This window comes from Gopherus evgoodei, chromosome 6 (genome assembly GCF_007399415.2).
Source record: "Gopherus evgoodei ecotype Sinaloan lineage chromosome 6, rGopEvg1_v1.p, whole genome shotgun sequence".
In the NCBI taxonomy this organism is placed as follows: Eukaryota; Metazoa; Chordata; order Testudines; family Testudinidae; genus Gopherus; species Gopherus evgoodei.
Genome location: NC_044327.1, coordinates 96,700,403 through 96,716,690, shown reverse-complemented (window position 1 = coordinate 96,716,690; position 16,288 = coordinate 96,700,403). Strand labels below are relative to the sequence as shown.

At 39.8% G+C, this 16,288-nt stretch overlaps 1 protein-coding gene across 9 annotated transcripts in view; it reads left to right on the top strand.

Annotated features, from left to right (window-relative positions):
* The window catches only part of IPO11 (importin 11), a 260,517-nt gene that overhangs the window by 115,416 nt on the left and 128,813 nt on the right, over positions 1 to 16,288 (top strand). For all 9 annotated transcript variants that reach the window (XM_030566003.1, XM_030566006.1, XM_030566000.1 and 6 more), the window contains exon 24: positions 10,043 to 10,122. In XM_030566003.1, coding sequence (XP_030421863.1) covers positions 10,043 to 10,122 — 80 coding nt within the window. The remainder of the gene's footprint in view (positions 1 to 10,042; positions 10,123 to 16,288) is intronic.

The window sequence follows — 16,288 nt, the reverse complement described above, 5'->3', positions numbered from 1 at the left end:
CTTTTCCCCCCACCAATCCCTGGTGAGTTCAGACTCAATCCCTTGGATTTTAAAACAAGGAAAAATCAATCAGTTTCTTAAAAAGAAAGCTTTTAATTAAAGAAAGAAAAGGTAAAAATTATCTCTGTAAAATCAGGATGGAAAATGCTCTACAGGGTACTCAGATTCATATAGACTAGAGGGAAGCCCCCCTCCCCAGCCTTAGATACAAAGTTACAGCAACAGAGGTAAAAAATCCTTCCAGCAAAAACACCATTTACAAGTTGAGGGAACAAACATAAGACTAATCCGCCTTGCCTGGCTATTACTTACTATTTTGAAACATGAAAGACTGATTCAGAAAGATTGGGAAAGCCTGGATGTACGTCTTGTCCCTCTCAGTCCCGAGAACGAACAACGAACAAAACAAACAGCACAAACAAAAACTTCCCTCCACTAAGATTTGAAAGTATCTTGTCCCCCTATTGGTCCTCTGGTCAGGTGTCAGCCAGGTTTACTGAGCTTCTTAACCCTTTACAGGTAAAAGAGACATTAACCCTTAACTATCTGTTTATGACAACCTCATAGAAGTACTGTAGTGCAATATATCATGAAAGTACAGCTTACAAATGTAGATTTTTTGTTGTTACATAACTGCACTCAAAAACAAAACAATCTAAAGCTTTAGAGCCTACAAGTCCACTCAGCCCTACTTCTCATTCAGCCAATCGCAAGACAAACAAGTTTGTTTACATTTACGGGAGATAATTCTGCTCGCTTCTTATTTACAGTGTCACCAGAAAATGAGAACAGGCGTTCACATGGGACTTTTATAACCAGCATTGCAAGGCATTTATGTGCCAAATATGCTAAACATTCGTATGTCTCTTCATGCTTCAGCCACCATGCTTCCATGCTGATGATGCTCATTAAAAAAAAAAATGTTTTAATTAAATTTGTGACTGAATTCCTTAGGTGAGAATTGTGTGTCTACAGCTCTATTTTACCCGCCATATATTTCATGTTATAGCAGTCTCAGATGATGGCTCAGCACATGTTCATTTTAAGAATATTTTTGCTGCAGATTTGACAAAACACAAAGACGGTACCAATGTGAGATTTCTAAAGATAGCTACAGCACTCGACCCAAGGTTTAAGAATCTGAAGTGCCCTCCAATATCTGAGCAGGACGAGGTGTGGAGCATGCTTTCATAAGTCTTAAAAGAGCAATACTCTGATGCAGAAACTACAGAACCTGAACCACCATAAGAGAAAAACAACTTTCTGCTGGTGGTATCTGACTCAGATAATGAAAATGAACATGCGTCGGTCTACACAGCTGTGAATTGTTATCGAGCAGAACCTGTCATCAGCATGGGCGCATGTCCTCTGGAATGGTGGTTGAAGCATGTAGGGACATACGAAAGTTTAGCGCATCTGGCATGTAAATATTTTGTGATGCCTGCTACAACAGTGCCGTGAGAACATCTGTTTTCACTTTCAGGTGACATTGTGAACAAAAAGCGGGCAGCATTATCTCCTGCAAATGTGAACAAACTTGTTTGTCTGAGCAATTGGCTCAACAAGAAATAAGACTGAGTAGAATTGTAGGCGCTAAAGTTTTACATTGTTTTACTTTTGAATGCTGTTATTTTTTGTACATAATTCTACATTTGTAGGTTCAACTTTCACGATAAAGAGATTGCACTACAGTACTTGTATTAGGTGAATTGAAAAATACAATTACTTTTGTTTTTTACAGTGTAAATATCTGTAATCAAAAATAAATATAAAGTACACTGTACACTTTTATTCTGTTATAATTAAAATCAATATATTTGAAAATGTAGAAAACATCCCAAAATATATAAATACATAGTATTCTATTATTGTTTAACAAAGTAATTAATCACGATTAATTTTTTTAATGACTTGACAGCCCTAGATTATTATTAGTCCTCACAAAGATTAGAGGGGTGCCTCAAATCTCAAAAGATGGGAGAGACTCCTGAGGTTCAGTTGACTAAATCTGGCACTGTGTAAACCCCGCATCAACTTTGAAGGCCCAATCAAAGTGGCTTTATGCATAGCAGAAGTAATATCAAGTTGCCTAGATCTGTCCAGGTTGACCAGGTCTGGTGCCAATACTCCATCACCACTGATTGCTGGAGAACTGCTTACCAAACTGGCAGTTTTCTAGGGCAAAATGCAGGGGTTTGTGGAAGTGTTTTATGGATTTGTTGCTTAAATGATATGGTTGGATGTAATAGTTCCTGCAAGGTGGTGTCTTGTGGAAGCACAACACTGCTACATTGATGACAGTCTAACACGAATGCAGAGTTGGTACCTATGATAAAGGGCTGGACAGTTTCCTGTTTTTAATTAATCTTGTTTTTTTTAATTGATTATTACTGTATGGGTAATTTATGGCAGACATCCTTAAAGAGTAGAAAACCAGTGTAACCTGTAACTAGAGATGCTACAAGGTAAAGAGTACATGGAACCTTCACCTTCTTCCTCTCTTGGTCAAGAGGCAATGGGCAAATGTGTCCTCTTCCAGTGAGCTGCGTTGCAGTCAGGCTGCAAAAAATGAACACTAGGGGAGAAGTCTTAAGGACCAAGATGAGGATGAAATTTGGGAGGGTGTTGGTCACAGTACATCTGTACAACATTGTATTGTAAATTATCTGGCTTTCCCATAGGCAGAGTCTGACTTGGCCAGTACTTGGATGAGAGACCTCTAGGAATTGGTGTTAGTTATTCATTAGGCAGTACTCTTCTCTTTGGGTTTTTATTGACCAACTGCCTCAGCATGTATGTTGTTTCATAGGATCACAGAAATATAGGGCTGGAAGGGACCTTGAGAAGTCATCAAGTCCAGCCCCCTTCACTGTACAGGATTAAGTAAACCTGGGCCATCCCTGACAAGTGTTTATCCAAACAGTTTTATCGGATCTCCCTTCAGTCTTTTCTCAAGATTGAACATGCCCTTTTTTTAACCTTTCCTCATAAGTCAGGTTTTCTAAACCTTTTTGTAATTTTTGTTGCTCTCCTCTGGACACTCTCCAATTTGTCCACATCTTTCCAAAAATGTGGTTCCCAGAACTGGACACAGTACTGCAGCTGAGGCATCACCAGTGCTGAGTAGACTGGGGCAATTATCTCTTTGTGTTTTACATACAAAACTTTGGTTAATACACCCTGGAATGATATTAGACTTTTTCCCAGCTGCATCACTTTGTTGATGCATAAGAACATAAGAATGGCCCTTCTAGGTCAGACCAAAGATCCATCTAGTTCTGACAGTGGCCAGTGCCAGGTGCCCCAGTGGGAATGAACAGAACAGGTAATCTTCAAGTGATACATCCCCTGTTACTCATTCCCAGCTTCTGGCAAACAGAGGCTAGGGACATCTTGTGTTATGAGAAGTAGTAAACAACACTTCCTTATCTACTTTCTCTACGTCACTCATGATATTATAAACCTCAATCATATTTCCCTTTAACTGTCTCTTTTCCAAGCTGAAAATCCCTGTCTTATTAATCTCTCCTCATACGGAAGCCGTTCCATACCCCATATCTTTTCTGTTGCCCTTTTCTGAACCTTTTCCAATTCCAATATATCTTTTTTGAGATGGGACGACCACATCTGCACACGGTATTCAAGATGTGGGCATACCATGGATTTATATAGAGGCAATATTCAATTTGTTATCCATTATGACCCTCAGATCTTTCTTTGCAGTGCTACCATCAAGACAGTTATTTCCCATTTTATAGCTGTGCATTTGATTTTTCCTTCCTAAGAGAAGTACTTTGCATGTGTCTATATTGAATTTCATCTTGTTGAATTCAAACCAATTCTCCAATTTGTCATGGTCATTTTGAACTCTAATCCTGTCCTTCAAGATGCTTGCAACCCTTCCCAGCTTGATGTCTTCTGCAGATTTTATAAGTGTATTCTCCACTCCATTATCCAAATCATTAATGAGAATATTAAATAGTACTGGACCCAGGACTGTGGGCCCCAACAGATATACCCACCCAGTTTGACAGCAAACTGTTGATAACTACTCTTTGAATATAATTTCTCAGCTAGTTATGGACTTTCCTTATCATAATTTCATCTAGACCTAATTTTGCTAGTTTGCTTCTGAGATTGTCATGTGAGACTTGTCAATGCCTTACTAAACTCAAGATATATCACATCTACTGCTTCCTCTCCATCCAGTAGTCCAGCAAACCTGTAAAAGAGGAAAATTAGGTTGGTTTGGCATGATTTGTTCTTGACAAATCCATGCTGGCTATCATCCCAGTGCTTACTAATTTGTTCCAGTATCTTTCCAGGGGTCAAAGTTAGGCTGACTGTAATTCCCCGAATCCTCTTTATTCCCCCCTGGATAATTGCTAATTGTTTCAGCTGGTTCCTTAAGTACCGTTGCATGAATTTCATCAGGACGTGCTGCCTTGAATATATCTAACTTATCTAAATACTCTTTAAACTGTTCTTCCCTTACTTTGGCTTGCGTTCCTTCCCCCTACTTGTTAATATTAATATCTGGTCACCATTAACCATTTTAGTGAAGACTGAAGCAAAACAGGCATTAAACACCTCAGTATTCTTAATGTTATCAGTTATTAGCTTCCTTCCCTGCTAAGTAGAGCACCTACTCCTTAGTATTTCTCTTGCTCATAATGTGTTTAAAGAACCTCTTATTGTCTTATGTCTCTTGTTAGGTGTAACTCCATTTGTGCCTCAGCCCTGGTATACACTAGCAATTTATGTTGGTATAACTAGGTTGCTCAGTAGTGTGGAAAATCCACATGCTTATACTGACTCAATTCCTGATTTAGACAGCACTACGTCAGCGGGAGGGTTTTTCCCATTGACGTAGCCACTGCCTCTCAGGGCAGTGAATTACCTGCGCCAATGGGAGAAGCTTTCCCTCTGTTTTAGGTAGCATCTTCACTGAAGTGCTGCTGCAGCCTGTTAGGTATAGACAAGTTCTCAGCCTTTCTGATTTTGTTCCTACATGCTTGTGTTATTCTTGTATATTCCTCTTTAGCATTTTTTCACTTTTTGTAAGATTCCTTTCTGATTTTCAGGTCTCTTTTCTTGTGTGTGCTTCAGGACGTCATGGCTCTCAGATGAAATTTAAAACTCAATCCATTACACAATAAATACTTAGACCAAGATTTTCAGAAACAAGTGCATAAAGTTAGGCTCCTAAGCCCTTATTTAGATGCCTTAAAAGGTCACTTGAGTTTCCAAAGTGCTGAGGAGTAGCTCCCATTGGATTTAAGAGTTTAACTTTAGTCACCCTTTGTTTAAAAATCTTGACCTGTAATATGTATAAACATGTTTTTCCCCATGCTAGTATGTTTTCCTTCAGTAAAGATGTAAAGGAGTGGCGTAAATAGAATTAAAGATACTTTGTGCAAAATAAGCATCTGGTTATCAAGAAGTGTGTTGATAGATATCAGTAGATTTGCTGCCGAGTTCTGTGCTTGCTTTGCTTAATGACTACATATGAAAATGTTGCCTATAAATTGCATTGCAGTGCTATTAAATTTTGTACTTAACAATGTTCAGTGTACAAGCAAGCACTTGACCTTCTTTCCTCTGATTCCTAATCCACCAGCAATCCTTCAAGCACCTCTACCTCCAAACCCATTTGTTGTTTCCTCTTGTAATTTTTCCCAAGAAGTGCTGATTGCCCTTCTAGCTACCAGACATTCCTGCTAGCAGACTTGACTTCCTTCCATTCCTAGCTGCAATTTTACAGCTCAGAGAAATAACCATTTTTAGTTGCCTAGCCTCTCCCATGTTGCATAGGGACTTTTGTAAATGGCTTACACATAAGTCTACTCTATTGAGTAAAACCAACGCATGATTAAAAGCAATCAGCTAGTTTCATGATTTCCTTTACATTGTGATTCATACAGTCATATTTTTGCATTATTTGAATGTCTTTTAATAGTGATTATTACCTTTTTAACATGTAATGGTTCCCTAAAGAGAAAAAAGAAAACTAAGTAGAAGTATGTTCTATTCAGTCTGTATTTAATTTGATTTTTAAATCATATGGATCTAAAATGTCACTTTAAAATTTAATTAGAATTTAATCTGAATACACTACACTGGTCTGCTCTAAATGTAAGTCTGTTCTGGCTCCCTCTCACATCTCATCTCCATGTCAAGATGTTATCATTTCAGGGATGGTGAGTGAAAGGGAGAGATCTAAATCATCTAGATTTGGATTTTAAAGCATTCAGCATTGCCCTTAAGTCTTGAAGATGTATCAAAAGAACATGTCTGTTAACACACTTGGTGTGAAAATAGGCTTCCCTCATACATCTGAAATTGCTTCAAAGAAAAACAAACACAGGACCCCATTTCTGCAAAAGGACTGGTCTTGGAGTGGGTGGGTGCCCACCAGGGGCACCAAAGTTTTAAAAAGAATGGTGTGAAAAAAAAGTCTTCCATGCATAGATTGTCTGTTTTTTTCTATTCTTACCTCTTTTCAGTTCACTGTTTACACAATGTGGAAGGCTTAGATCATTCTCCAAGCCAGGCAAACACAGCCCTGAGTGAATGAAACAAGACAGAAAAATCCTGGCAGAAGGGCTGGAGGGATCTGGGGTTACAATTTTACCTACTTATGGGTATTGAACCTAATTTACTAAGGGTATGTCTACACTAGCAGAGTTACAGAGCGGATCAGAGAGCATTGAAGGGAAACCGCTGTTGTGTGTTCACACTATCAGCTGCTGGCCCAATAGCGTGTTCACACTTGCGGTATGTGGAGCAGTGCATAGTGCATCTCTGTGGGATAGCTCAGTGGTTTGAGCATTGGCCTGCTAAACTCAGGGTTGTGAATTCAATCCTTGAGGGGGCCATTTAGGGATTTAGTTGGGGATTGATCCTGCTCTGAGCAGGGGTTGGACTAGATGACCTTCTGAGATCTCTTCCAACCCTAATAATCTATGTTTCTGTGATGATATTGTCTCTGATGCACAATTCACCATACTCAGCACTAAAATCTGTGAGTTATCTATACCATGGGGTTGGTGTTTGGGGTGATCAGATTACATAAATTAGCACAGGCAGATCTCTGGTCTTTATTTCAACACCCTTGGAGCCACCTGTGGCTAGTCATTCAAGTGTAGCCATTGTAGACACTTACAGGAACAGTGGTCAATAGGCACCTGGATCAAGAGAGCCTTTTGAGTAAGATTGCTGTTTAGTTGCATCATATTTTTGATTTGTTGAAAAATGTGTAAATAACTCAACCTCCGCTTCCCCCTCCCTGATGTGGTCAAAGAGAGTACATTTTGCTCAAGGATCTTTCTAATGGTTTCACACCTCCACACAAGAGTGTAGTGATTAAGGAGAAGCTATGTTTTAGGGTGAAGACAAACTGAACCCAGAGGTTCAGTGCTGATCTTTTGTCAAACAGTTCGCCAATATACGACTGTTACCTTACCTGCCTATGTGGCCAAAGGGCAGTTTGAGTTGTAGGCTTATACTTTACAAAGGTGTGTATGAAGTGGGAGTCACAGTGGTGAGGGCTGCTGTCTCAGGAATGGATTCTTAGAGAGAAGGTTGGATGCTAATATCTGGAGTAGACTCAGAAAAAGGTTGAGGACCTTTTGTTTGCTTGAGGACATCTGTGGAAATCAGGAGGAGGCTGCATTACGCAGGCAAAAGCCCCTGCGTAAAAATTATATCATAGTGAATCAATAAAATAGCAGACTGAAATGTGTGCACTTTATTTTAAAGCTGCAATTATTCCTGATCCAAAGCTTAGTTAAAATCAATATGAAAATCAATATGAATCACTTCTAGGTTTGATTGTTTATGTAGTCTAAAAATCATAAAAGGCCAAGGATTGGGAGAAAATGAATGCCGGGTGATCACTCTGAATTGTAAAAGATAAATATGTCTCTTACGCATAACTTAATTGAAGATGTTGCATAATAGAGCTGCTGTTTTAGTGAAGCTTTTTATTCAAACTTTTCATTGAAACTTTTCACCACATTTTTACCTTTGGTTTGTTTTTCCTCTTTGTTCTTTTTTTCTTCAAATTGTGTCTCATACAAATCTGTTGGCTATCAGTACTTGAAACCTCTGTAATATCTCTAGAATGTCTCCATCACTGAAATATGCAAGGCAGTTACCTGAAGCTCAGTACATTTACTCAGTCTTCTTTCTTGACTGGACAGCTAGCTCTGGAGCCCAGTTTGGAACAGTGGTCCTGCAATCTTTGTTTCACTAGTTCTACTCAGATCTGCTTTGTATAAGGTGTTTATCATTGCTTCTTAATCTATAGATACTTTTTGAAGGAGAGAGGGAGATTATTTACCAGTAACTGTAGTTCAAGAAGACTGCATGTGTAGATCCCATGCTCTTCATTCATTTTTGGGGGGATTCTTAAATGGATTCCTGAATAAATTGAAGGAACGGAGTGGCAATTGAAACTGTTGTTTCTCACTTTTGTGGGGTGCTCTTACACTTTTGTGGGGTACGTGTGTTACTCCTGGGAGAATTCTGCACACAATATTTGAAAATTTTATTTGTCAAAATAACACAATATAATCATGCCAGTTTCAATTATTTTGGTAATTTATTTCAAAATATCTATCAGCAAGTTATGTCTAACAATACAGACCAAAACAACAACAAAAATTCTGGTAATTTTTTATTTTTATTTTATTTTATTTTTTACAAATAGATTCCTTACTAGGCATATTAATACAGAACTCTGAGTAATTCTTTTAACTTATAATACAGAACTGTATTTCTGGCACCTGTCAGAAACAGTGCAAAGGCTTGGAGGAGCCAGGGTTAATGTGTGGGCTGAGGGAGAGGGAAGGAGCCTAGGACTGAACCTGGAGGGTGTTGGATGTGGGTAGTAGGATTTGGGGGTTTTTTTTGTTGTTTTTTTTTGGAGGGGTGGGGAAGATTCCTAAGTAGTTGAGAAGTCTCCTCTGATGCAGACCCTGGCTGACCCCAACCCTCTTCCATATAGTCAGGCACATTTGCCCCTACCCGTAGCCCCGAACCCCATGGGTCTCTGCATCCCCCTTTCCTGTCCCCAGGCTCAACGCGCTCACCCCACAAGCTTCTGAGCCCATGCCTCAGTCTGTCCCCTCCTCTAGCCATTCTGAACCCCAGTCTGTGATGCCCCAGCAGCCCTGTGTGCCCCATTCTGTTCTAATCTGGCTCTGTGGGCAGGGTGCTGTGATGAACTTCTACTCCTGGGGGAATTCTGCAGCACTGGGCATAGCTTTTTGCCCCATAGAAAATACATTCTGTCCCAGAAGTGCCGCAGTTCCCCCTTTTGCCCACCAGGGGCTGTTCTGACATCCCCATGGCCTCGTGGGCAAAAGGTGGAACTCCAGCACTTTTTAGGCAAAATGTATTTAATGCGGGGAAATACAAAATTATGCAGGACAGAGGAATTTTGCATGTCTGCAGATGCGCACAATTCCCCCAGTAGTAGTGTGTGTGTGTGGCCTCAATGAGTATTGAAGTGCCACACAGATTCCAATTGTGCATATCCACAAAGGCAATCATTTTACTGGTTAATAAACTTAATTATTTTCCTTTGTGAAAAATATTACACTAAAAGAGTAATAATTGATCACACATCTGCCTTTTCCCCCTCAGCTGATGTATTATAATGCTTGTAGTAATATTTCACTCAAAAATAGAATGGGATATTAGAGACCAGACTTACTTCCCCTCAATTAATGGATATATACCATTTGTTGTCAAGGTGGCTTTTCCAGAGTTTTGATTGTAGAAAGTTTGTCAGCCATGTATTGGGAGTATGAATCCAGCCATAGAGATCTGTAATTACCGACTTATTTGGAAAAAAATGCCCCACCAGGTAAGTAATTCTGTGATGTAACAAAACAATAAGAGGAAAATAAAGCAAACAAATATCACACAAAAGTAAATATGACTAATTGTTTAAGAAGTTAGGTGTTTTAGTTAAACCTTTGTAGAAATAGTTTGTTGGCAAAGACACTGAATCATCTGACATTTATTTTTGCAGAGCTAAGTTCAGAAAACCTCAGAACCTGCTTTAAGATCATCAGTGCTTATATTTTTTTATCATCATCTGAATTTCTACAGGTATGTGGGGAAATGAAGTTACTATTTTGTGAAGCTTTGTGTTCACCATTTAATTTTGATTGTTAGTAGTGTATTGTGCCAAAAGACACTTTTCTCCTTTTTCCTGTATCAAAATATTATTTTCTTGTAATAACTGATTCATTGCACATTGTGACCTTTCAATAAAATAATGTAGTTGAAGGGAACAATAGTTTGAAATTTTTAATAATAATAATGTTTATATTATACTAGTGCCCACAGGAACCAAGTGAGTTATGAAACACATTGTGTTAGGTGCTGTACACCTACATAGGAAGTGATAATCCCTTCTCCAAATGAGTTTACAGTTTAAGTAGGCAAGACAGACTAAGGAAGGAAGTTGCTAGTATTCTTATTTTATAGATGGGGAACTGAGACACATAGATTAAGGGTCAGATTTTTGAAAGTATTGAAATCAATGGGTGCTAAATGCCTAAATACTTTTAAAAATCTGGGCCTAAATGACTTGCCCAAAGTATCTGAGGAATTCTGTGGCCGAGGTGAAATTTGAACCCAGATCATCTGATTTTAAGCACAGTGACTTAACCATAAATTGATCCTAGTCAATTTCTTTCTCTGTTGTGCCTCCCTTCCTGTTCCATTTTGGTTATAACTCAAAGGTTGAATGCCCCTTTCGTTACGTGTCTTTTACACTCATATTTAAAATGTTTGTTTTTTAATTTATATATGGGTTGTCAGGAATAGCCTGTGTGATATGCAGGTGTGCAGAAGTAGAATTAATTTATACAGTATCAACTAGGATTTACTAGATTATTTTAATAAAACTGACTGCATTACATTTGTTTTCTAGTCCACCATCTATGTCACTTGTAAATGGTTATTGCTTGAGTACTGTAGAATCCCCCATTCCACGGTAATTGAGCTGTCGCCTGTTAGACTATTTTTAACTGTGAGAGAAGGAAATCAGACCTATTTGTTAGACCATCCCCTAAGTCTCTCTGTTTTTGCAAGAAGAAAGATGTAAAATACAAAAGCTGGTGTAGAGAAAAGTTGGGCTTTGTGCATTGTTTTATCTAAATTTATTCATGTATTTTGATAAAGCTTAATTTGAACCTTAATTTGCTTATTACGCAGCTATTACTAAAATAAGGTGTATATTGATCCTATAATTTTAATTTCTTTAATAAGCAGAAAAGTCAAATGTAAAGTGAAAATTATTGGAGATTAAACTATGTTCCATATAAAACTCCACAGAGTTCAATTTAAATGGATTTTACTCCCAATCATCTGAATTAAAATGTAATCTTACTTAAATTCTAAATGAAGAAATTTACAATTATATACATATTTTTTAAATTGTTGAATCATAGTCTCTCAGGATTATAGCATTTAAAGGGACAATGGTTTTCATTGAAAATGTACATCAAAATTACCCTCCCCCCCACATTTGGCTGTAGAATTAATATTTTTTGTGACTTGATTTCCATGATAATGTTTAGTAAAACAAGTGTTTAACAGGAAATGCAATTATTGAAGTAATTCTTACTTTCTGGACAGTTCTAAGTCATTCTTTGATTAACATTATTTTTAAGGGTAGAATTCAAATTTTTTTAGATATTGTACAGGACAGGATTCTCGCAAAAGAGAGTAGTGGTGAAAATCTGTTGAATACGCTTTTAAGGAAGAAAGATATTATGCACTGCTTCGGTTAAGAAACATTTGTGTGCCCTCAAGATTCTTTTGAAAATTATATCAGAAATGGTTTCACTGGAAGAATATTTTATTCCTATGCAGGTTTTGCTAATGTGTAGTTAAGGTTACAACTGCACTTCTTAGTACAGTAATTAAAATTCTAGGAAATCATTAGTTAAACCAACAGTTTCATCCAATCCAGCCTCATCTCACATGCTCTCCCATCCAAACATCATAACACCAAAAAACACTCTCCTCAGCAGGACCGGCTCTAGGGGTTTGAATGCCCTAGGCGCACGGCCATTTTGCCGCCCCGCACACTAGTCCCCCGGCTTCGCAGTCCTGCTTGTGGATGGTCGGCTGCTCCTGCGGCTCCAGTGGAGCTGCCGCAGTTGCGCCTGTGGGAGGTCCACTGCAGTCGCGTGAGCAGCCGACCGTCCACAGGCACAACTGCGGCAGCTCCACCGGAGCCACGGACCAGCGGACCCTTCGCAGGCACCACTGCGGCAGCTCCACCGGAGCTGCCTGCCGCCCCCTCTGGCAAAATGCCACCCCCTAATAATGCTGGCGCCCTAGGCGATTGCCTAAGCTGCCTAAATGCAAGCGCCAGCCCTGCTCCTCAGTCCTTCCACGGATAACTTTCTTTAGATTCCATAATATAACCAACCACAGTGCACACGTGCTTACTTATAATCACAATCAAATGCATAACTTTAACTCTGATTTTTCAGCTAAATTAAGATGTTACATGTAGAATTATGTGCATCGTTAAATTTTATGTATTTGTAAATGAATAAGTATGAAATTAGAGTTAAGACTGTGTTTGCAGAAGTCCTGAGTATCTGCGCTTCCCAGTGGAAATTGAGTTCTCAGCATTTTTAAAGATCAAGTTTTCTCAAGTTGGGTAGCCAAAAATGAAACATCCTGAACTTTGGTACTATTTTAATATATATATTTTTAATTATACAGTATTTGTGAAAAGTAAATAAATAAGGGGGCTCTGCCGGCACCCAGCTGAAGGCAGAAAAAGAGACACAGTACTGAGAATTAGGTAATCTACAGAACAGAAGAAAATGTAAATAGGTGACTGATGGAATGGGAATTGAGATTGAAAGAATGGAATAGTATAGGAGTCAAAGGGACTGCAGAGTCCAGAGGAAAAGGGATGCTGAATTGGAGGGGAGGAGAGAGAGCTGTAGAGGAAAAAAGTTAAAAAGAACAATAAACAGAAAAAAATGGAAAGAAAATCCTTAGAGATAAAAAGAGAAAATGAAAGGACAAAGATGGAAAAAACAACAAACAAATAAAGACACAACTTTGATTTGTACTTAAAAATGCATATTGTTTTCCACTCTTTGGCTTTATGTTCAATTCCAGCCAAATAATTCAGAACTGCTGCATTCTACACTATCTGAAGATTCCAACTGAAAGTAAAAGATTTCAGGTTTATCAATCTATTTTTTCCAGGTATTAGTCCAGATTCTAAGGTTTGGTACACTGCTAATACCAATCAAATGAGAATGACAGAATCTTATATACTTAAAATTTTTAACAGAGTTGCATGTAGTCCACCCACACTACTGTGGAGTGGACCATTGTTCCTCACTAGTGAGGGAATGAAAGGGCCTCTAAACCAGAGGAATTTTTTAATTCCTACCTCAGAAAGAGCAAACTACCAAGAACTTTCAGACAAGCTGTGGTCAGCCATCAGCCTGTCATGGGGGTCCACTCACCATTAGGGCCCCTCCTCCTGGCCACTCTGGGCATTAAGTCCTTCCAGGTGCTGTGCACTCCTTTATCAGTCTCTCAACCCACCTCTACAACTCCAGGTGCTCTTTCTTCATGACTTGGTTCTTGGGCCAGGTCACTATGGTCCTCCCCTTCTGGGGTAACAGAGTATTTCAAGGCAAACCATCCCAGGCAGTCTATTCTCCACTGTCTTGCCTGTGCCACATCCCCAGTGGCTGGTAGGGGAATCTGGGTCCACCCTTTACTCCAGGGTCCAGATCAGGGATCCTCTCTTCAGCAGCCAAGGTCTTATTCCTTGCTGCTTTGCTTCTGAGTCATTCCTCTGGTGCTCTTCCCTTTCTGGGTTTGCCAGCCCAAACTCCCTTCTCCCAGGGAGTGACTGCAGACTACTTCAGCTCTCAGCGACTGGGCTTTATACAGGCTCCACCTGTTTCTGTCCAGATGAACCTCATCTAATTAATCCCTGCTCCCTGGCTTCTCCTTCAGGTGCATCTGGGGAATTAATTGTCCTATCCAGCCACCTTAATCCCACCTGGGCATGGTGGAGGGTGACACCCCATCACACTGCCCAGGAAATCAATTGTGGACACTGTTGCCTCTTGCTTCTCTTTTCTGGAAATCTTCATTGAGAAGGTGGTTTTAGGACAACTCCAACATATGGCACTCGTAGGTTCTTTGGACTTCATCCACTCAGGTATGACCAACCTATGGCACAGAAAGAGTACTTATAGTTGTGGCTGACAATCTCAGGGCAACGGACAGAGGCCAGGCTGCCACAGTGGTCTGTGGTCATAGGATATTGCTGACCTGACTACAAGACCTTTTAGAGCCAATTGAATCAAACTAAAATATTCCACTTATTTCTCTCAGTACTATCTGTGATACTAGTTTTGGTTGACTGCTGTTCCTTTCTGAAGACTTTCATTCATAGATTCCAGGATTAATCTGATCACCTCTTCTGTTCAGTGATAGACATGTTTATATATGAGACAGTATGGTTTAGAATGTTTTCAGCAGCTTTTGAAAAACGTATCTTGCTCCTATTAGCCTATGGACTAGATCTATAGGCCAGCATGAAAAATACCTGTATTGCCACACCTCCTGTAATTTAAAGGAATAAAACAATTCTGAATTTTTGTACTGTATTTAATTGAAGTATATTGCAAAATCAACTTCATATTTTTCTGCTTTGCTGATTTTCAGTTTTCCTCATTTATTATTACTGTAATCAGGCAGTAGATGATACCCAATTGCAAGAAGCCAAGTCCTGGAGGCTCAACGGCTTAGGGCAGTGGTTTTCAACTTTTTTTCATGTATAGCCCCTAAAATTTTTTTAATGGAGGTGCGGACTCCTTTGGAAACTCAAACACGGACCCCAAGTTGAAAACCACTGCTCTATGGTAACAACAACCTTTCGCGAACCCCAGGTTGAAAACCACTGATTTTTGGGGGTCAGGAAGTCAGAAGATTCCAGGATAGTTGGGAGGAGCCAGGGGAGAGATGGTGTGGAGGGCACCACCTTGGCAGGACTGTGTGGGTGGGGGCCACAAAGAAAGGAAGAAGGACTGTGTTGCCCTGGGTGCAGGTGAGCATAAACCTGGGGAAAACGGACTTGTGATGGACACTGCTAAACTGGGACTGGTGGTGAACACTTTGAACACAGATTAACAAATTAAATAACCGTAGAGATTTATTTAACAGAGCGGTTTATTTTTTGCCTTATGGCCTGGATCACAGACATTCACTTGCGTCACTGCAGGATAAACCCCACAATCCAACCTCTTTCACCAATTTGTTTTACACACACACACACACCCCCATTCTATATGGGCACAGGTGCTGGTAGATGTCCTAAGGCACCTTTTTCCAATTTGGGATGAGCATAAACCCTGTTTGTTTATGTTCATCTGGAAGCCCCTGATACAAAGACCCAATTGCACACACAGGCATTCTGAGGCCATTTATATAAAAGAATATTAGGAAATTGGTACAGACCAATGGGCCAAATGGGATAGAGGACTGAGGGGAATTCAACAGCAACAGTGAAATATTTTTTTAAAAAGCACAATCCATTCTCCCGCCTCTAGAAGTATCCAACCTCACCACCCACCTAAGGCCTCTAATCCCACCAGTGGTGCATATAGAACTGAGATGCAATAGCCTAGTGAGGTTACTGCTCAGTGTCTGTTCAGGCTGGACCTCCAGCTTAATGGGGTAGGATACTCCTCAGCCACTCCACCTTCACCTTCCCTTGAGACACACCCTCACTTCACCTTCCCGTGGGACACACACACCAAGCCTAAGTCCATAGTGCTTACCACCAGTCCGAATCTAGCAGCGGCCATCTCAGTCCTGTATCCTGGGCTCACTCACATCCAGGACAACACAATCCTTCTTCCCTTCCACCAAGGCCTGCCCCCCTTGACTCCTCCCAACCGTCCTGGAATCGTCTGGCTTCTTGCCCCTCTAGATCATTGATCCTCGTAGACTTGGCTTCTCACAGTTACATTCCATCTGCTGGCTTATTACATTATCCTTGATATTTACTTGAAAACACAGTCTTTGTTTCTCGGTTTATCAGTTCCTGAAACTTACTACTGCGGATTTTAGATCACCCCTCACTATAATATCTGGAGGGCAGATTCTGTCACTCTTATACACAGTAAGTAGTATCTTATTCACTAAGTAGTTCCACTGATTTGGGCTGCTGTCTGAGCAATGTACTGCCTGCTCTGTGAGCAGAGGT